The sequence below is a fragment of the Tribolium madens genome, unplaced genomic scaffold, assembly GCF_015345945.1.
Source record: "Tribolium madens isolate multiple individuals breed KSU strain unplaced genomic scaffold, Tmad_KSU_1.1 Scaffold_7;HRSCAF=85;Tcas5.2_LG10, whole genome shotgun sequence".
In the NCBI taxonomy this organism is placed as follows: Eukaryota; Metazoa; Arthropoda; class Insecta; order Coleoptera; family Tenebrionidae; genus Tribolium; species Tribolium madens.
Genome location: NW_025401050.1, coordinates 5,920,130 through 5,943,205, shown reverse-complemented (window position 1 = coordinate 5,943,205; position 23,076 = coordinate 5,920,130). Strand labels below are relative to the sequence as shown.

The 23,076-nt window shown below is 32.4% G+C and overlaps 1 protein-coding gene across 7 annotated transcripts in view; it reads left to right on the top strand.

The window, feature by feature from the left end:
* Window positions 1-23,076, top strand: part of LOC123009926 (E3 ubiquitin-protein ligase HERC2) — a 56,448-nt gene that overhangs the window by 27,797 nt on the left and 5,575 nt on the right. For all 7 annotated transcript variants that reach the window (XM_044406506.1, XM_044406511.1, XM_044406509.1 and 4 more), the window contains exons 18-31: window positions 794-1,600; window positions 1,644-1,825; window positions 1,876-2,073; window positions 2,124-2,316; window positions 4,073-4,272; window positions 4,323-5,681; window positions 7,722-7,877; window positions 7,930-8,880; window positions 8,939-9,201; window positions 11,522-11,733; window positions 11,781-11,982; window positions 12,030-12,461; window positions 12,508-12,742; window positions 14,631-15,622. In XM_044406506.1, the coding sequence (XP_044262441.1) occupies window positions 794-1,600; window positions 1,644-1,825; window positions 1,876-2,073; window positions 2,124-2,316; window positions 4,073-4,272; window positions 4,323-5,681; window positions 7,722-7,877; window positions 7,930-8,880; window positions 8,939-9,201; window positions 11,522-11,733; window positions 11,781-11,982; window positions 12,030-12,461; window positions 12,508-12,742; window positions 14,631-15,622 (6,382 nt within the window). The remainder of the gene's footprint in view (window positions 1-793; window positions 1,601-1,643; window positions 1,826-1,875; window positions 2,074-2,123; window positions 2,317-4,072; window positions 4,273-4,322; window positions 5,682-7,721; window positions 7,878-7,929; window positions 8,881-8,938; window positions 9,202-11,521; window positions 11,734-11,780; window positions 11,983-12,029; window positions 12,462-12,507; window positions 12,743-14,630; window positions 15,623-23,076) is intronic.

Genomic DNA, 23,076 nt, shown 5'->3' with positions numbered 1-23,076 from the left:
TTTCCTTTAATTCTTTTGTAAAACTTTGATCAATCGGTCTGAGAAAACGGTTTGTTGATGATGATGATCAAAGACAAAAGGAAAAGGATTTTTTTAATTAAAAGTCAGATATCTCATTTTTTAACATATTTGTCTTGGATTTTTTGTAACTTTATAATTGTTAGGTAAATTAATTTGTATTTTTTCCGATGTTTGTTGTTATTTTTCAGAGTTCTTTCAACTTTCGTTATTTCATGTTTTTACCTTCTCTTTTTTTGTTTTTTCAATATATAAATTTCTTATTTTTAGTTTCTTTGTTTTTCTCTTTCAAACTTTTCTTTTCAATTATTTTTTTTTCTTTTGCAAATGAACTTTTACTTTTGTTTTTTTTTGTTATTCCTTATTTTAATGGCTTTTTATTTTCTTTAATTAATATGTTTTTTTTTCCTGTTTAATTGTTTGTCTTTTATTGCTTTTGTTTTAACATTTTTTAACATGTTTTCTTGCCTTTTTTTGTGACTTTTGTGACTACAAAATTAGTGAGGATTGAATAAAATTTTATATTGTACACGACGATAAAATTTTCATTATCTTTCCGAGCATATTATCGTCTCGGCTGACGCCTCGACGCTAAATTGCTCTCAAAGATAAAATTAAATTTTATTGTCTTGTATAATAAATAACTATTTGTTATGTTTTTCTAGCTTGTGTTTTCTTTTCTGTTTCTACAAAAAATTTTCTCAAAAGATCTCAAAACTAGAAACTTAAACCTTTAATTATTTGGAGTAGTTTATTTCTAATCGATTTGTTGTAGCAATCGGTCCTGAGAGCTTGACAACCCCTGAGTCAATCGTCACGTGGTTGTTGGAACACCCCGAAACGGCAATTTCTGATACTGATTCCTCAAGCTCAGTGTGCGAATCTGATACTGAGTCAGTATCGTACGATAATGGCAATGCCATGCAACCTTTCGTTCAATTTTCCGGCGACTTTTCATCACAAACACAGACATATTTACGACGTTCACAATTCTTATCAAACGATGAGTATGCAATGTATGTGCGTGATAACGTCGAAGTGGGTATGTTGGTGCGCTGTTGCAAAAGTTACGAAGAGGTGCAACTTGGCGACATTGGAAAAGTCGTCAAAGTTGATCGGGAAGGCCTCCACGATCTCAACTTACAAGTAAATTGGCAACATCGCGTCAGTACCTACTGGGTGAGATTCATTCAAGTTGAATTATTGGGTTTCCCACCTTCGGTACCATCACCATCAACGTTAAAAGTCGGTGATAAAGTTCGGGTGAAGTCGACAGTGTCGACACCTAGGTATAAATGGGGTCACGTGACGCATGACAGTATCGGTGTTGTTGCCGGTATTTCACCCAATGGCCAAAACGTCCAAGTTGACTTTCCCAAACAACAAAATTGGTTGGGTTTAGTGTCAGAAATCGAAGTGGTACCATCGTGTCATGAAGGTGTCGCTTGTAATGGTTGTTGTGTGGTACCAATTTCTGGTCCAAGATTTAAATGTAAAGTTTGTGATAATTTTGATTATTGTGAGAATTGTTTCTATACGAAGAGGAACCATAAACACTCGTTTAATAGGATAAATGAGCCAGGTAGGGGAGAATGAGGGTGAGAAATGTACTAATTTTTGTTTAGGAGGGGTGGAAATTTATGCGGGAAAAGCGGGGAAGTACTGCCGACATGACACTTTCGATGGGGAGGGTGAGTTGATCAGTGATTGGGGTAAATGTGTGAGGAATGTGACTGTATCGTCGAAATATGCCGCCAAGTTTGAGATTCCAGGGTCGGTATGGCAGAGTTGTGGTAGTCAGGGAAAGGTATTTGATTTCTTACTTAATTTTTTTTTTTGTAAATTTTGGGGTTACAGCACTGGATTAGACTTGAAATCTATCCAGACGTTGTGATAAAAAGTCTTAAACTTGGCGTTGATCCGGCCGATAACAGCTATATGCCGTCTGTCATTGTGGTGAATGGAGGGTCAACACTAAATTCTCTACAAGAGTTAAACGTAATTAATGTTAAAAGTCACGATACTTCGGTTATTTTATTGTCAAATTTGGATAAGGTAAAGTGAGGGGTTGTTGGAAATGGTGGTTATGTTTTTTGTTCTTATAGTACTATTCAATTATTGAGATTAATATAGCCAAGTGTCGGAATAATGGTATTGATTGTAAAATACACGGAATGACAATTGTTGGTGTGAGAAGACAGTCGTATGGAGAATTGAAAACTTCAGTTTCGTTTCTTGCCAATGATTGGGATTTGAATCAGGAACAAATACCGGGGATGGTGACGGCGGCAAATGTTGGTAAGTGGCGATAAAAACATTCTTTTTTGTAACTTTTTAATTTTTTGCACTAATTCTGTGTTTTTTTTTTAGCTTCTCCTTTTGTTTTTCAATTCTGTTATGACATTTTGTTTTCTTATTTTGTTGTTTCTCAATTTCTTTATCTTTTTTTTTGTTGTTTTTTTGATAGCGTTTGTTTTTTTTGCTTTTATGTCTTTTTTATTATGGCTTTTGTTTTAACATTCTTCTTACTTTACTAACTTTAGCTTTTTGTTGTATTTGTGTACAGACTTCTTGCCTCCAGTCATAAAAACATTAGTTTACTTGCTCTTTATGACTTTTTTTTCTATTTTTTACTAATTTTGATTGTAAAAGTAAGTAATTGAAATTGATTGTAGTTTTTTCAGTATTTATCGTTCAATTAGCAGTGTACTTTGTTTTTTTTTTTTTTTTTGGAGAAGTTAGAACTCCTTTCTTTTTTAATAGTTGCTTTTTGAACTTTACTTTCTTTTTTGTTTCTTTAATTCCGTTTTTTTTGCTTTTTTCTTTTTTATTATGTCTCTCTATGTGGATTTTCTTTTCAGTCTTTTTTTTCTTTTGCAGGAGAACTTTTGCTTCTGTTTAATTTTTTTCGTTGTTACCCTCTACTTCACTGTTTTTCTTTTTTTTTGTCTTTATTTTTTTATTTTTTTAGGCCTTTGTTTTGTTTTACTAGCTTTTGTTTTTCTTTTTTGTTTTCGTGTTTTTGTTATGACTTTTGTTAACATTTTTCTTTTTTTAACTTTAGCTTTTTGTCACATTTGTGCTCAGACTTCCTGCGTCCAGTCACAATGTTTCAACTTTTATTTATTTTTATTGGAAAAACATTGATCTACTTTCCTTTTTGCAACTTTTTTCCAATTTTTTTACACTAATTTCGTATTTTTTTAAATTAATTCTTTTTGTATACATACATGCGCCTTTTTTTTTGAAGTTTTTTTTCTACTGTCAATTCATTCTTCCAACCTACTAGGGTTTGTTTTTTTTTCTTTTTGAAGAGAAGTTAGAGCTTCTTTCTTTTTTTCACACATACTTTTTGGCTTTTTATTATTTTTTTTTAAATTTGTTTTTACTCTTTTTCCAGATTTTTGTTCTGTGTTTTAAGTTTTTTTTTTCTTGGTGGTAGTTTTTTTTTCGGGTTTGTGTCTTTAGTACTTACTCAATTTTTAGTGATGTTTTTTTTTTTTTAATTGGATAATGGATAACTTTTGTTCTTTATTCATTAATATTTACAGAATTTATCTTTTTTTTTTATTTTTATTCTAAATTGCTTTTTTCATTAGCTCTCTTTTGTGTTATAAAGTTTCATGAAACTTTGGAATATTTAGAGATTTTTTTGTTACTATTATTTTAAACTTATGAGGAATAAAATCATTAATAATTTTAAATTTTTTATGTAGTATATAATTTCTTTATAATTACACAGTATAAAATAACATTTAAAAGAAAAGAAACAAAGGAACTGTCAATATTGTTAACAATTTTCAAACTACAAACGCATAGTAAAATACTGTGAACAAAAAACAAGAAATCATGTTATAACAATGCGTAATTATAAAGAAATGTTGAGATGTAAAGAAATCTACATTACCGACATTAGTTGAAACTCATGGAACTGTCTTTGAAACAAAGTTTCTAGTTTTCATTGATTCTGTTCAAGCTCACAATACTAATTTTCTGTATTTCTTTCAAACCCTTTCTTAGATTCTCTTTTTCCTTTTTAAAAATGTTTTTTTAGCTCAAGACTCGACCGGAGAGCCGTCTTCTACCGTGGGCTGTCGCGTCTTCGTCTGGGGCCTCAACGACAAAGACCAATTGGGCGGCATGAAAGGTTCCAAGGTCAAACTCCCCGTCCAATCAGATTTCTTAAGTCAACTATGGCCAATCCACATAGCTGGCGGTTCCAAATCACTTTTTATTGTCTCACACGAAGGAAAAGTAATACAAAAATATATTCAAAATTCGAAAATAACAATTTTAAATTTTAGTTATATGCATGTGGTGAAGGTACCAATGGTCGTCTCGGCCTCGGCCACAGTAACAACGTTCCTTACCCTCGCCCCATTCCATTTTTAAGTCAATACGTTATTAAAAAAGTTGCCGTTCATTCCGGCGGTAAACACGCAATGGCGCTAACCCTCGACGGTAAAGTATTCTCATGGGGTGAAGGCGAGGACGGTAAATTAGGACACGGTAATCGTCTCAATCTCGACAAGCCGAAAATGATCGAAGTTTTACGAAGTAAAAAAATCCGTGATATTGCATGTGGGAGTTCACATTCGGCTGCGATCACCAGTAGTGGGGAGTTGTACACATGGGGGTTGGGGGAGTACGGCCGTTTAGGACATGGTGACAACATAACGCAACTAAAACCGAAACTAGTTAAGACTTTAGTCGGTCATAGAATCATCCAAGTGGCTTGTGGGAGTCGTGACGCGCAAACTCTTGCATTGACAGACGAGGGATGGGTGTTTTCATGGGGGGATGGGGATTTTGGGAAGTTGGGCCGAGGCGGATCCGAGGGTTGCAACATCCCTCATAACATCGAACGTTTGAATACCCTTGATGTGGTACAGATTGAATGTGGGGCGCAATTTTCGCTCGCTTTGACGAAAAATGGTGAGGTTTGGACGTGGGGCAAGGGGGATTATTTTCGATTGGGGCACGGGTCGGACCAACATGTGCGAAAACCGACAGTTATCGAGTCGCTCAAGGACAAAAAAGTGATTCATGTGGCCGTGGGGGCCCTACATTGTTTGGCTGTCACCGATACGGGGCAAGTGTATGCATGGGGTGACAACGACCATGGCCAACAAGGTAACGGTACGACTATTGTTAACCGGAAGCCGGCCCTGGTTCATGGCCTTGAAGATGTTCATATTAATCGAGTCGCTTGTGGAAGTTCACATTCGATTGCGTGGACGTTGCAAGATACTCAAGTGGTGTCTAAGGTTGAACCGGTGATATTTCCTGTGGCTAAGGATCCGTTAGGTGCGTCTATATTGAGATTGTATGAAGGGGAGAAGATTTTGAGTAGACAAAATAGTAAAAATACACCGACTTTGAGTAGTATTGTTATGTCGTTGGAAAGTAATACAGCGAAACAGCAAGCGTTGCAACATATACTCAATGCGATACATATACAACAGTTGCGACAGGCAATTGTTAAAGCTTTGTGTAGTCATACCAACATGAAAAATACAAATGCCAAGCAGACGGGGACTTTGGATTCGCCCAATGAACGTTCGATTGGTGGTGGTGGGGGATCGTTGGTGAATAAGGATGGAGAGATTACGCTAGGAGGGGGCGAAGCGCCGGTCTCCATGACGGAAATGGTCGGAATTAATGTAAGTCAAAATAAAACAAAATTAAAAGTAGAAAAAATAAATGTAAACATATACAGTGTTTTTGTAAATGAAGTTTCTTTTTTCTTAGTTTTCGTGTTATACATTTTTATTACTTTATTTATTTTATTTTTTTTTTGTCTTTAAGTATTATATTACTTTTCGTTTTTAGTTATTTAGTTTTTTTCAGTTAATTGACTATTCTACTATTTTGCCTCTTTTCGCCTTTTTTTATTGACAATTTTTAGTTACTTGAGCCTTGTACTTTGTTTTGCTTTTATTAACTTACTTTTTGGACTTCTTCTTATCTTTGTTTTTTTTTAATATAGCTTTTTTATTTTTCATATGTGCTTTGTGGCCTTTCTTTTTAGTTTTTTTTTCCTGGTGGCTTTATTTAAAATAAATTTTTCTTTTTTCTGGTTTCTATTTTTAGTTTTTTGGTAGCTTTTGTTTTTCTTTTGTTTTCGTGGCTTTATCACTGTTTTTATACTTTTTTTTAGCGTTTATCGTTCAGTTAGCAGTTTTTTCTACTATCAATTTTTTTTGTACTTTCGATTCATTCTTCTAACTTTCGTTTTCTCATGCCTAGTTTTTGGATTTCTACTCTCTTTTTAGATTTTCCTTTTATTTTTTATTCAGTATCTTTTTATAGCTTTTGCGCAGGTAAATTTTTGCTTTTGTCCCAACTCTTTTTATTGACATTTTTTAGGGTTTTCTGTTTTTTCTGGCTTTTTGTTTTCTTTAATTAATTTTTAAAGTTCTTCTACTTTTTTTCTCTTTTTGTAGCTTTTGTAGGTGTTAATTTACTTTTTTTTTTTGAGTCTTATTTATTTTTCTCTCTTTTTCGTCCTAGCTTGTTTTTTGTTTGTTTTCTTTTCATTCTCTATAATATTTTTTTTTTCATTGTTGAGTTGTCCGTTACATTTAAATTTCTTTCTGTCATTTAATTTCTCATTTTTTTATTTCTTTCTTTTTTAATTACTCATTGCATTGACGTGTACAAATACTATGTGTATGCGCTACCGTTTTGATCTAGGACTCTTAGTTTTTGAGATGACTTTTTTACGAAAACTAAAAATGGCTCTGGACTCGGAAGTATAATCCATTAAATGGATAATTTATAGCAAATAAAAAATACAAAATAATATAAAAATATACAAGATTATCAGTATCATTAAATATACATAAAAAATGTCAAATGTCAAAAAAATTTGACATTTATTTTTTGACAGATAGAATTTTTTAAACATTTTTTTCATGTTTCTGGTATCTTACTTTACTTAAAAAAAAATTTCTGGGGCGCGAGTTCTGGCGCACACATAAAAAATGTCAAATGTCAAAAAAATTTGACATTTATTTTTTGACAGATAGAATTTTTTAAACATTTTTTTCATGTTTCTGGTATCTTACTTTACTTAAAAAAAAATTTCTGGGGCGCGAGTTCTGGCGCACCCTGTAGTTTCTTAGAAAAACCCATTTAAAGTTTCATAATTTTGACAATTTTTACTTTTTAAACAGCGATTCTGGCGTAACTATTAGAGTTATCGCAAAAAGTTCATTAACAAATTTTTACTTTTTTTTATTTTGTAAATTGCGGGAAAACTGTACCTCAAAGGTTATAATGTTTTTATGCATACATATGTAAAATGTTCTAGGAAATCGATTGCCGCCGAGAAAACTGCAAAATTCGTAATAGTTTTGAAGTTATAGCCGAATTTATATAACATTTTTAACATTATTTTCTAGAGGTCCTAAAGACTCAAAAAAGTGGGTCAAATTTAAAAAATTCCGAATTTTTTGAAGGTGAGCGGTAGTAAAATCGTAAAAATAGTTAATTTACTTTAATAAGCCGTAAAATCGCTTGAAATATGGCCTTTTAGACGTAAAATTAAGCGCTGAACAACTGAAAAATGCAACAAGTTAAAATACTCTACGATGCATAGTCTTTGAAATATTGAGTAATAAAGTTAGTAGGGCTATATATAGTACAAATATATTTTTGATTTTTGTTTTCTGTATATTTTTTTATACTTTTATTTGCAGAGCCATCAGACCACCCCCGAAACGGAGGAAAACCCATTGGCTCTCATCCAGTCAATGACAGCGAGCAGTTGTTCGGCGAGTATGTCATCAAAGCACTCTCGAATGTCAACAAGTGCGATGTCTGTCATTGCTGCCACTCTAACATCACATGCCGAGGTAATAACCCTGATAATAATAATTATTTTTTGATGAAAAAAACTCAATTTAGGTGATTGGTGACAGTGGTATAGCCGGTTTAGACGAATTCACATCCCTCCTAACCGAAAACGATGCTCGTTTGTTAGTCGATTTACTCAAGTTGGCCGTGGCTGACCGAATCGAAGACGACCAATCTAAAGAAATTCTGTCAACAGTCTTAATCACTCTCGGCAGTTCGAATAAATCAATCGGTGCAATGCTTCTCGAATTATGCGTAACCGAATTAGAAGACACTGCAAACAGCACCCAATCACTATCAAGCACTCCCCACCCCGTCGTCCAAGAATCCAGTCATCCATATATCGATGATATCACACTTCGTGGTCACGTGAGACTCCCAGGTGCCGATGCGCTCCGAGTCGAGTTCGATCGGCGATGTTCGACTGAACGACGTCACGATCCGTTGCAAATCACCGACGGAACTGGCCGAGTCGTGGCGACTAGATCTGGGAGAGAGTGGGGTGATTGGTCGGCTGAGTTGCGCATCCCTGGCGACGAACTACGATGGACTTTTACTAGTGACAGTTCAGTGAATGGGTGGGGGTGGAGATTTACGGTGTATCCAGTCATGTCGAATCATAGTCCGAATGAGATCGGGTCAGATCGGGCCGTTTTGAGTCAACCGTCGATGGATATGGTGATGTGTTTGCTGGATTCACGGTTGTATCCGATGGCTGATTCGGCACTTATGTCGCGATTGGCTGCTGCGTTGGCCGCCTGTTCGCAACTAAGTTTCTTATCGGCGAGTCAACGTATGTGGGCGTTGCAGCGTTTGCACCGCCTACTAGTGGGCGAAGATGCCAAATTGGAGGTTAGTCTACAGTTGGAACAATTGAAAGCGCCCGATAGTGCATTAGGGAGTTTACTAGAGGAGTTACCACAAGCATTATTGAGGCAATACGAATATGAGGATGTTTCAGTCCGGGCTGGACTACATCTCATGCATTCGGACTTTTTCAAGGTCAGTCACTATTATTGTCCAATAGAGACACTCATTTGTTGTTTTTTTTTCGCTTCAGGTTTTAGTAGCTCTAGCTTGTGATTTGGAATTAGACAAAATGGTCGGTCTTGTTGACAACCATAAATGGTCATGGTTTCGAAAGTATTGTCATGCGTCACGTGTCGCCAAATCACTAATACATAGAACTGTATTACCGGCGAATTTTTGTCAAGAGGTACGAAAAAAATTAGCTGATACGAACGCTGATGGGTGTTGGGAACACGAAAGTCACGATATTTTCAAAAAGGAACATGATGAACAGTTGCTGATTTGGTTGAACAGGTGAGTTGGAATTTTTGGAGAAAATTAGCAGAGGATAACAAAAATGGGTCATCACTGTCTGATAGTTTCCTGTGAATCAGGCTTTAACGTCAAATTTGACATTTCAAAATGTCAAAATGACAGGAACATTGTGACAAATTGAAAGTGAGGTTATTATCTACGGGCTGTTTCACATGTAATGTCAATACAGAATGACCTTGTTTTGTAATTTTGATTTTTGATTTTGTTTTCTCAATTTCTTGACACTGCCAGTGTGATCTATTGGTTGTTTAAAGCCCTAAATTTCCTGCTCAGTATTTTACCATATATTAATCTGTGATTTTACAATTAAAAAATAAAATGTGGGACATCAAATTTTTTACGCTTTCTGAAAAATCACTGAAGCATGCTTTAACGACAAATTTGACATTGACATTTCAAAACGTCAAATTTGTCATTCAAAATGCCAAAATGACAGGGACATCATTGTGACAAGTTGAAAGTGAGATTATTATCTAAGGCCCGTTTCACATGTTAACACAATGACCTTGTTCTTCTTTTGATTTTTAGTTCGGTTTTCTCATTTTTTTTTGTAATTGCTGTAATTGCCATTGCCATTATTATTTGTTTAATGCCCGACCTAGTATGTTTTTAATTAAAAAAAATAGACATTAAAATTTTGACACTTTTCTTAAAATTCACCGTAAAACAGACTTTAATGTCAGAATGACAGGAATATCTTGATAAGTTGAAACTTGAAAGTGAGGTTATTATCAAAGGGCCGTTTTATATACAATATGTCCCCGGATTGAATTTACAAGAGGAAAAAAAATTTATCTTTGATTTTACGCCAAAACTTCAAAGGAACAAAAGTTTTTGCTTTATTCGAAACCAGCAAATCTGTAATTAAAACTTCATTATTCTAACTCATTTGAAAGAAAAGTTCATTTTTCTCTTGATTTTGGCCTTAAAATATTTTTTCTCTGCTTTTTAAGTCCGATCACATTGGCGGTTGTATTATTTTGACAATGATATCACTTTTACAAATGAGTTTACGCAAGTTAAATAATAAAAATGTTTGTGAAAAACATAACTTTAATAAACAGCAACTCAAAGAAACAGCTTTAAGGTAAAAACCAAAGTCATTTTTAACAAGAACTATCATTATTTAATTAATAAATTAATTGTCAAAGTGTTATAGTTCTCAAATAATTAATGTGATAAGACTTAAAAAGCAGAGAAAAATTATTATTCCAAAATAAGTCCAAAATCAAGAGAAAAATTTACTTTTCTTTTCACTGATTCAGAATAATGAAGTTTTAAGTACAGATTTGCTCGTTTCAGGTGAAGCAAAAAATGTTTTTCCTTTGCAGTTTCGGCCTAAAATCAAAGATAAAAAATTTTCCTCTTGTAAACCCAATCCGGGGACATACTGTATAATGTCAACAGAATGACCTTGCTGTGTTTTTGAATTTTGATTTTGTTTTCTACCAGTGTCATCTATTGGTTGTTTAATGCTCTAAATATTTTGCTCAGTATTTTACAATTGAAGAGCAGACTTTCAAAATGCAGTTTGTCCATGCCTTTGTGAATTGAGATAAAGGTTTTTAAAGTTTTTTTTTAATGCCTAAGTACTCCGGCCGTAAAATTAGTGTCCAATTGTGTTCAATTTGTACATATTTTTTCACATTTATTGTCACTGATATAAAAAATTAAAATTATTTCTCAAAAAGACAGTTTTTGTTCTCTCCCGCAAAAATGCAAATTTGGTCAAACTACTTTTTGAAAGTCTGCTCCTCAATTGGAAAATAAAATATGGGACATCAAATTTTTAACCCTTTCTGAAAAATCAATGTGAAGCATGGTTTAACGTCAAATTTGACATTCCAAAACGTCAAATTTGATGTATTTCAAAATGTCAAAATAACAAGAACATCATTGTGACAAGTTGAAAATAAGATTATTAGCTATTATCTAAAGGCCGTTTTACATGTCATGTCAGTAGAATGACCTTGTTCTCCTATTTTTTTCGTATCGAAAAATGTTTATTTCCAGCTTTTAATTTATGTATACTTATTTTTGTAATTACTCCTTTTATTTTTCTCTTTATGGTTTTTCTTTTCAGTTTTTTGTTTTTCTTCTCTGTTTTTCTGTCTTTATCATGACTTTGTTCTCCTTTTTAGCGTTTATATCCTTTTTTTCGTTACAATTCGAATTTTTGTCATTTTATTGTTTATTTGAAAGTTCAGCTCTTTCTAAAGGCTGTTTCACACGTCATGTCAACAGAATGAGCTTGTTTATTTATTTATTTTTTTTGACCAAAAGAGATTGTTTTTTGCAGACGTCCCGAGGATTGGACCTTGTCGTGGGGCGGTTCTGGCACGATTTACGGCTGGGGCCACAACCACCGCGGCCAATTGGGGGGTATAGAGGGCGCTAAAGTCAAAATACCCACACCTTGTGAAGCCTTATCGACTCTAAGACCGGTGCAATTGGTAGGAGGAGAACAAACTTTATTTGCAGTAACGGCTGATGGGAAAGTCTACGCCACTGGTGAGTTTAAATAAACTCAAAATGAAGTTTTTTAATGAAAAATTTAGGTTACGGTGCCGGTGGACGATTGGGTATAGGGGGAACCGATTCGGTTTTAGTTCCAACTTTACTAGAATCGATCCAACACGTTTTTATAAAAAAAATCGCAGTCAATTCGGGTGGAAAACACTGCTTGGCTTTATCGGCCGATAATGATGTGTATTCATGGGGTGAAGGGGATGATGGGAAATTGGGTCATGGAAATCGATTGTAAGATGTTTCACTCAACGAATCATAATTTCATTTGTAATTTTCAGAGCTTGTGAAACACCGAAATTAATTGAAGCGTTACAAGGTTATGAAATTGTTGATATTGCATGTGGGGGGGCTCACAGTGCTGCAGTAACAAGCACAGGTCAGTTGTATACGTGGGGGAAGGGTCGATACGGCCGATTAGGTCATGGTGACAGTGAAGATCAGTTAAAACCGAAACTGATTGAAGAATTAGTCGGTTATAAAGTTATAGATGTCGCTTGTGGTTCAGGTGATGCACAGACTTTGTGTATAACCGACGATGATAATGTATGGTCGTGGGGTGATGGTGATTATGGTAAATTGGGTCGTGGTGGCTCAGATGGATGCAAAGTTCCTAAGAAAATCGAAAGTTTGGCCGGTTTAGGGGTGATTAAAGTCGAGTGTGGGTCACAGTTTTCTGTCGCTTTAACACGCTCTGGAAGCGTTTATACTTGGTAAAAATCGGTTTGGTTTAACCGAATTTTAATTTGTTTTTTAAAGGGGGAAAGGTGATTATCACCGATTGGGTCATGGTACCGGTGAACATGTCCGAAGACCGAAAAAAGTAGCCGCTTTACAGGGTAAAAAAATTATTAGTATTGCAACAGGTTCCTTGCATTGTGTTGCTTGTTCCGATGAAGGAGAAGTGTTTACGTGGGGTGATAACGATGAGGGGCAATTGGGTGATGATACAACTAATGCCATTCAAAGACCGAGACTAGTATCGGCATTACAGGTACCTGTAACTTGAAATTTGCACTTGTATCGTAGATTTAATTTAAATTGTCATAATGGGTGGCTATAAGTTTGTAGCCCTGCGCATGTCCCTGGTATAATAGCCAGTGTTGCCATCTCAAAACAATTAAATTCACCAGATCTGAACTGATTAAAATTATATGATTGTTTTTTTAGTACTGTCAAAGAAGCACGTTTTTTATATAAATCGCGCAAACCTGCTCAAAAACGTGGTTAAACGCTCGAAAAAATCAAAAATAAGTAAAACGCTATTTCATTTAGTCTAATTCTATAATTTTTTGGTTAGTTTTTAATTAATTAAATTTTGCGAAATACCGGGTGACAAAATATCTGTTGGCAACACTAAATTAGTGGTAATCTTTTTAACTTTGTTATATCAAAAAGTTTCAGGTGACGCTGCAGCAGTCGCCCGTCGCAAATGAATGACAATTGCCTATAAAAATTTGACGTTTAAATTTAAAAGTCAAGGTTGCCAAATTAAATTTTAAATTTGACACCAAATTATTTACAGCCAGCCGATATTTACGTTTTTACTTGAAAAGCATGCTTAAACACTTGATAAAGGCAACAATAATGACTTAATTTGATGTATTTTTGGTTTGTTTTAGCAAAATCTTGCAATTAACACTATTTTCGATCATATTTTGTAATTCTTCTCTTATTTTTGACTCAAAAAGAGCTAAATCGAATGAAACAAACGAAATAACGTATTTATTTTTGTTGTGTTTAAGCTTGTTTTGACAATATCCTGCAAAATAAATGAGTCTCTGGTTCAAAAACGAACTAAATCGAGCTAAAATGATTCAATTTTAATCTAATTTGGTAATTTTTCAGTAAGTTTTAGCAAAAATTTGAATGTATTTTAAAAACGTGCTGAACACTCTAAAAATGCAAAAATAACACACTTTTGGCCTAATTTGATAAATTTTTGGTTTGTTATTAACGAAATTTTGCGAAATAGTTTTGTTTCTGGCTAAAAACGTACTAAAGCGCTAAGAAATAGAAAAAATTATGTAGTTTTTGACCCATTTTAGCGATTTTTTATCTTGTTAAATGAAATATCATTTAGAAAAAAAACTGTTTTTCGATTTTTCAACTTCATTTAGAAAAAAAACTATTTCTCGATTTTTCAACTTGTTTTTGAGGAAAACTTAGTATTTGAAATTCTGCATGGCTAAAAAACGTGTAAAATGCTCAAAATAATACAAAAAAATAGTGTCATCATTTTTGACTGAATTTACTATATCAATAATTAAAAAATCAAATTAATTAATTTTACCAACATTTGAGCGAATACTCGATTTAAAAAAAATATTTCCAAAAAAATTATCAGAAATTCGAATTTTTACAAAAGTTTTTACCAAATCATTAAACTAGTAAAAAAATCATCAGAACGGGTGAAATTTCACCAAACCTGGCAACACTGATAATAGCAGATGGGATTTTTGGTTTTCTTTGATTACTTACTTACATGGTTTGTTGAACTGATATGACTGACATTTGCATTTGTTTTTTTTTTTCAGTTTTCGTTGCTTGTTTGTTATTCCCAGTATTTTTCCAAATTATAATTATAAATAGTCTTCTTCAAAACTCGAAATTTTTAGAAGCTACTTGATGCACATTAATATGAAAAAGAGTATAGTTTTTGGTGTTAAAACTACACCTACAAAAGGATGGAACAGGGTGTTAAACTTTTTATGGAAAAAAAAACCCTCATAAAACTACTGAGAGTTTTTTAGAAATCAAATTTAAATTATCTTAATCTCACTTTTTTCACTCTTTGACATTTAAAGCGCGGTTTACACAATCATGGCCTACTGTTATGCCAATTTCAATGTAATGGATTATAATTACTTGTTTTGTTGAAGGGGAAAAAAATTACAAATGTGGCTTGTGGTTCGGCACATACTCTCGCCTGGTCAACTAATAATGCTAGTTCGGCGTGTGCCCGTTTACCATCAGTGGCGCCACTTGAGTACGATCTTTTACAAGATATACCGACTTGGGTCCTACATCGACGGTTGGTACTACTGTATTATTTCGCCGAGTTGATTTGTCCATGTATTACAATGTTTCCAATCACCGGGTCTGATTCCCTCCACGAATTGAGGAGTATTTTGATTTACACTATCAAGGAGGCAACGTTTAGGAAAGTGGTTCAGGCTACGATGGTGCGTGATAAGCATCACGGACCTGTCATTGAATTAAATAGAATACAAGTGAAACGGTCAAGGTCACGTGGGGGCCTTGCAGGAGTTGATGGAATGAAATCAGTTTTTGGTCAAATGGTAACTAAATTACCACTTTTGACATCGGAAACTTTAGCATTGCCACATCGAGTATGGAAAGTGGAGTTTGTTGGTGAAAGTGTCGATGATTGTGGGGGTGGTTATAGTGAAAGTATCGCAGAAATGTGCGATGAGTTACAAAATGGTTCCCTCCCGTTGCTTATACCCACCCCTAATGGGCGGGATGATGCCGGGCCTAATCGAGACTGTTTCATTTTAAATCCCACAGCGAAGAGTTGTTTACATTTGAATATGTTTCGATTTTTGGGTGTTTTAATGGGGATTGCGATACGGACTGGTTCACCGTTGAGTTTGAATCTTGCTGAGCCGGTTTGGAAGCAATTGGCTGGGATGGAATTGACTCCAGCTGATTTAACTGAAATTGATAGGGATTATGTTCCCGGTTTGTTGTGTATTAGGGAGATGGGGATGGAGGAACCGTTATTCCAGAATTTGGAAATGCCGTTCTCGACACCGTCATCCTGTGGGAGTGATGTACCGCTCAGTACGAAGTATAAGAGGATCACGTTTGAGAATCGGCTCGAGTATGTGCGACTAGCGCTGAATTTCAGGTAAATTGGCAAATTTCAAGATTTCAGTATTGCTCTAACAAACGAAGCGAGTGTTTAAAATTTGTTGATTTTATGGACGGAACTTTTTTTTATCATGTTAGAAGATTTGTACTTTTCTCAACCGTTTTCAGTTGAGAAGCTGTGGAGAAAATTAAATAGTAATAAAAAGAAAAAAGTGTAAAAGATTAGAAAAAGTACAAATGCCCAACAAGCAAAGCAAAAACAAAGTTATAGAGAATTAAATTATTTTAAGTGTGAAATATTTGATATTACTGATATCAGTGATAAAACAAACATGATAAGGGTATTGATAAAATTTTGTGGTTTTTTTTTCAATATTTTATTATTTTTTTTATACGTTCATATATACCAGGTGAATAAAAAGTATGGAACCAAACGTTTTTTGTTTGAACTATTTATTTTTTGAAAAAAGTAATTGATGAGTGATAAAGTACTATAAAAATGTGATGATTTAACAAGAATAAAATTTTTCGAAATTTACTTTTGTTTTTGAGTTCTACAAAAAAAATATTTTTTTATATGGCAACCCACTATAAAATCATTTTTCTCATAGAAGCTATGCTCTAAGGATTACAACTATCTGCTTTATTTTTAATTTTCTGAAAATACGATCACTTTTTTTATATTACTTTAATGTATATTAATTATTATTTTCTGGAGGCAAATGATTAAAAATAAAACCGCTTGGTTCCATACTTTATATTCACCCTGTATGTTATAATTTTTGTCATCATTGGGACAAGTTGGCGGCCTCTTTAGTTCTTTAAAAACAACATCATAACCAGCATTGTCGCAAAAAATATGGTTGTTCCTATGTCCTTTGAATCTTTTTTAATCCAACTTTTACATATCTTTTTTAGTTTTTTTTTTAGTTTATGACCTAAAAAATGATAGCAATGGAAAATCTTATGCAAAAATTTCACTTACCATTTTCCATGGTTTTTGTATGTTGTTTTGTTTCTATTGTATTACTTATAAGACTTAACTTGAAGCAAACTTGAAAATATCTGAACAATACTGATAATGTGTGGCTTTATTTAGTTTATTTATTCAATTGTCTAAAATAGCTAGTGATAAATAATAGTAAGTGAGCTTGTTGAAAAACAATTTAACCAAGAATCTGAATTTTAAAAATTTTATAGATATAAAATTAAACAAGTTCCGTAACAAAGTTTGCATTTCTTAATTTTCCGACTGTTGTTATATAACTACATGAAGTAGTTTGTATTACTTTTTATTTGAAACAACATTTAATCTAAAAAGAGAATAAATATTTCAAATAAAATTTTAATTTTACACTAACCTCTTTCTTATTATTTTTATAATCTGTATGTCAAAAATTTCATTAAAAAATTAAAATAAAAAAAATCTGAATGAATTACTCAAACGATGTTCTGACGTTTCAGTAACGCGCCCTTAAAATGGAATTTCAAAGAAAGCAAAAATTTCTAACAGGGACATTTGTAACATTTTTTCAAGTAATAATTAGAATGGGGAATCGGTTTTATAGATTCCTAAAAAAACTGCTGGTAAATATTTTGCAAAGTTTTGCTACTTAACGTTTTTATTTTTCAAATTATTTTATACAGTGAGCCGCAAAAATATGGAATAATCTTAATAAAACTAAAAATATTTTGTTTTGGCAAAAATGCTGGAACAGGTTAATTTTCTTACACAAATACACAATTTTCAACTTGATTGAAAATTCTACACTTTTTGGTTTTTGAGTAATTAAATCGACATTTTTCAGCCAATCCTACAGATCTCGAAATAACAACACCAAAATATTAAATTTTGCATAAAGTTTTCGAAAAAAAATCACCATAAAAGTGAAATAATATCAACAATAAACAAACGTACAATTTTAAATCAAGTTGAGAATTTTGTATTTTTTTAAAAGAAAATTGACCTGCTCGAGCATTTTTGGCAAAAGAGAATATTTTCAATTTTAATAAATAAAATTATTCCATAATTTTGAATAATTTTGCACAGTATTTTATTTTTGTGTAATCCAAAGTAAACAATTGACGCTATTATCAATGATCGACTTAAATAACTTGTTCTAAGTATTTTGATATCAAGAGACACTTGCTTCTGTATGTTCTCCTGTGGCTCAGTAGTTGGAGTCTTACTCCGGTATTCTGACGATGTGAGTTCGAATCTCACACAGTAAAACCGACTGTTTTTCATCAACTACTTTAAATTTGAAGGCGCGCTCTGTGTACGCCGTGGAGGGAGAAATGTTGACCTGCCACGTCCCTCCACGGTGCCGGTGTCCGCCAGTAGTGTTCTCGGCGAATTTTCTCTCGTATGCTTTGACGTCGAGACTGCAAGAGAAATCAGATTCGAGTCTGGCTGTGGCGGATGTAGAACTGAGTTCAGATTTCAAGTTAGAAGACTTGATGAAAATAAAGCGGAATTTCCTGTTAGCTTAATTGGTAGAGCGGCAGAACGGTGAAGAATTAAGGAGAATTATTTTTTTTGTGATTGTGTTAAAATTAGAAAGACTTTTTTGGGCTGCTTTGGGAACTAAAATTGTTATAAGGGTTTTAAAGTCTCTTATTATTGTCAATTTTTAATGGAAATTTTATTACAAATCCGAACTTCTGCAATAAAGTTTTAATGAACAGCTTGTTAAAAGATGCGGAGCCTTATTGGGGCCTCTCCCATTTACTGTTATCACTTTGATAACTAATAAATCATTGTTATCTATCAGATTTTCCTAATTTATTTATCAGATCTAAGTCTAATTTTTACCAAGAAATGTGTTGACCTTAATTTTTCTAACGTTTAGGCTTTTCAAAAACTGCATTTTTATTATTTTTTATTCCTAATGCAATAATTTTTTACGCTTTTATTAGAGACACAGCTCTCATTCTTCCTTATTTTCAAACTTTGAAAATAAATGTAAGTAGGTAAGTAACTTCCGTCAAAATGAATTTAAACGTGGTCATGTCGTCAGCACTTTTCTCCATTGTAGGTGATGTAGTGATGTAAGAGACTTGCGATTTGGGAAATTCTTTAAAAACAACATCGCTCCAAGGAATACAATAGTCGATACAATTGTAACAATCTTCATGCATACACTTATTGTGGCTAAAATGAAAATTTAGATGTTTAAATACCACAGAAAACCTCAAATGTAATAGATTTTGCTACTACGAAGTTATCCAGAAAGACTAAGTGTTGGCAACAGATTTGAACGTATTTTTGTTAATAATTTGAAATACTACAACCGGGTACGGTTTTGCTTGACAAATACTTGACGTACAGTTACGGAATTAAAATTTCGGGCAGTATTTTTCTGTCACTTGAAAAAGTTCACTGTAAACTACCTTTTACTGTCATTCATGACTAAGGCTCGGATTATATGCAAAATGCATATTTGTTATTAAGAGGTATATCAACAAAATTGTAAGTTTTCGATGCGTATCTAATGTTTTTTTTTTTATTAAAATAAGCCAAATAAAAAATGCATATTTTGGCAACTTCGTGCATATTTTAGGAAATATTGCATATTTGTGCATATTTTCTTCAAATCACAAATTTCCGATTAAAAAATTCAGTTCAAGTTAAAAATTGTGTAGTTTAAGAAAAATGACCCGATTACAAAATATTTTAAAGAGAAAACAATCGGTAATTCGTAAGCCACTCAAAAACTCAAAAAAATTAGTATCCTGCTGAGTAAATTCGTTTTATAAAGTATCAAAATAAGCGGTTTCTTTTAAATCATTTGTTTCCAAAAAATAATAATTAATATAAATTAAAGTAATATAAAAAATATTCTTATTTTAAGAACAAAATTTTGCTTTGTTTTTTGTTGTCAAAATTGCAATTTATATAAAAAAATAATAATTTAATATAAAGTAGATAGTTGTAATCCTCTTTAGATCATGACCTTCATGATAAAAATGTTTTATTTGGTAGGTTGCCATTTAAAAAAATAAATGATGTGATCTGAAAAGTACAGATTTCTTGGAAAAGGCTTAATTACAATGACTTGTCTGAGGCAAAACCAATTTATTTATTCTCTTTCATTTATCGTGTGCAGTTCAAGAAGCCGAAAATACAAAGTTTAGTGTACTCGAGGATAAAAATTTAACCCAACTTTGATTTTTTATTGCTAAAAGTTTTGCATATCGATGCATATTTGGTATATATTGGAGTATATTTCTTAATATCTTGTGCATATTTTTGTGAAAATACGTGCATATATTAAAAAGTTTCTAATATAGGCCCTAAAAGAATCACCTTGTATAGGATTTACCTCTAATGACGAAAATATCTTTGGACCATAGAAAAAATTAATGTCTATCGTCCAAAGGAAATCGCATTTCGTTCTTCTTTACTGTCAGAGTAATCGAAGAATTACGGAGCTCTGGGACATCCTGTATATGCGCATATTTTACGAATTTTTCATGCATATAATCCGAGCCTTATTCAAGACTGACATTTAACAATTAAACTTTTCTGTCAGTGACGCAATTTTTAAGTCAAAATGACATAAACATGACAAGAGTAAAAATGAGGTTATTAATGTAAAGGTTGTTTTAGAGTTTACATTGTGAAAATGACAATATTGCCCGAAATTTTAATTCCACAACTGTACAAGATTGTTTAATTGTTCTTAATCAAAAGCGTACTTTAATGGTAAGCTTTAAAAATTAGGGTCAGGATTGCCAAGATATTCAGTCATTGTGGATCACTTTGTATATGGATCTGTTGAGAACAAAATAACAAATTTAAAAAAACCGACAGAAAAATAGAACAAAATACCGAAAATGATGAATTTCCTTCTTCAAGCCCTACAAAAACAATCTTTTCTTGTATTTAATGAATACGTTTTCATACCTTTTACCATAAAATGTGATGAAATCAGTTAAATTTTTATCATTTTATCTTTTGTTTTCAAGTACAGCGTTAATTAATGTTTTTTTTTTTAATACTGTAATAAACACCGGGTGAGTATTAATGTTTGTGACAAAAAACTCTATTGGCTACACTGAATTATTAGGAATCCTTATCTCAGAATGTTTCAGGTGTGGCTAAATCAGCAGTTGCTAATCACAAATAAATGACAATTGTCTATGAAATTTTGACGTTTGAATTTCAAAGTCAAGGTTGCCAAACTAAAATTTCAAATTTTTAACTTGAGGTAAAAAATCACAATCATTTACAGTCACCCGGAATGTAATTAAAAACAACAGCCTCATATAGTAGTGAGAACTTACTTTTAATTCTTGACCCCATGTTGCTACCTTTTCTGTGTATTTTTCTTAGTTTGGTATAAATAAAACAACTTGTTTTAAAGTCACATAAACAGCAAATAAAACAGGCTTTTATTATGATCCTTGCCTATTTATATAATGAATCTACTTTTACTGATAATGAATTGAATCATTTAAAAATTCTCTTGCACAAGGTGATAAACGTGTGATGAATTATTACGATTTTAAACTTAATTTTTTGTCAGTTGAAAGGGCCTATTCTGTAAACATACAAACAATTTTAAAGGGTGTTTAAAATTTTAAATCATATTTAATATTTCGATGCTATTCTGTATGTATCTTTCCGGTTAAAATTTTAAATACCCCTTTTTTCACCTTTAAATGCTTAATTTTTAAAGGGTACTTTGTGGGTAGCATTTAAAATAATAAAGGAAACAAACGTCAGTCGTCAGTGTAGAAAAATGCAAATTAGTGGTAGGAGTGTTAACCAACTATTTATTTATTTGTTTTTATCAAATAGACTTTGTTGTGTCAGGTTGGTGTTTTTGAATTTTGGTAATATAATCGTCACCAACGCTAATTAAAAAACAAAATATCGATTAAAAATCGATTAAGGGTTTCTAATGAACCAATTATTGTTTTAATACAACTTAGAATTTGAAATTGTCCTGCTTCGCTGAGTTTAAGATTGGCGGTTGTAATTTTTGGGAATGCAGTGCTACCAATTCACATTCGCGCACGATTTATTTTAGACTTTTTTTTGTAAATTCTTTTTATTGTAAAAATCATAAATTGACACACTTCACTTCACTTATTTTATTATCATTATTTGACCCGGCAAAAGAAGAAGAAACTATTTGCCAGATATTTATTTTCATTTTCTGACAAATAATTTCCACAACTTTTACACTCCACTGACCCGGCGGTTTAGATATGCAGTCAGGCAAGATTCACCATAACGGATATATTATTGCTGATAAATTGTTTGAAATGAGATTAATGTAAAAAAAAAAAACAATCTAGCGTAATTGCAGATCTTCCGCCTCGCAACTTAATGAATTATTATTAATTAAGTTATTATTATTGATGTTATTAAAATAAATTTTGTTGATATTGAGACATTTTCTAACAATATTACAAGTTTTTAAAATTAATACATTTTATCTAAAACACAATTAATTCATATTAATAGTTGAATAACACTAAATATGTAATAACAATAATACTAAATGTCTATTAAGCACTCGCAAATACACAACACGCATTCACTGGTCATTGAAGTTCCTGAAACAAAACAAAAATTAACCATATATTCTGGAAACAAATTAAATTCGTACAATACTTGGTTTTCTTCCTATCAATGTTTCTTTAATACGTAAAAAATCCAAAGTAAATTTGAACTCGTCTTTTACAAGTTTTGAAATTAAATTTGACAAATAATACTTTTTATCTAAAACACAATTAATTCTTTATCATAATTTAATAAATACTTACTGTTGCAGAGAAAAATCACAAATTCTCACACTTCACTTTGCAATAAACAAAAAAATTAAAAAAATAACTAAATGCACTAACCTTTATGGCATCTTCTTCTGCTACCCTTTGTAGCAATTTGCCTCTTCTTCTTACACGGACCTACTGAAAATAAAGAAACACAAAATCAGTTTAATGTGTTATTAAATTAGTTGAAAATATTAAATACAATTTAATAAGTAAAATTTTTCTAAAAAATTAAAAGCTATTGTTGACTTACCCTTTAATCCGGACCCATAAAGCACGATTCCCTTCTCCATTTCCCCCATTGGCACTCACTAGAAACTCGAAATTTTAAAATCGCGCACTAGGTACTAAATATCTATTAAGCACTTGAAAAAAACACAACACGCACTCACTTATTTTATTATTATTATTTGACCCGGTAAAAGAAGAAGAAACCATTTGGCAGATAATTATTTGAAGACTTAATTTTCTGAGAAATAATTTCCACAATTTTTACACTCCACTGACCCGGCGGTTTAGACATGCAGTCAGGCAAGATTCACCATAACGGATATATTGCTGATAAATTGTTTGAAAAGAGATTAATGTAAAAAAACCAATCTAGCGTAACTGCAGATCTTCCGCCTCGCAACTTAATGAATTATTATTAATTAAGTTATTATTATTGATGTTATTAAAATAAATTTTGTTGATATTGAGACATTT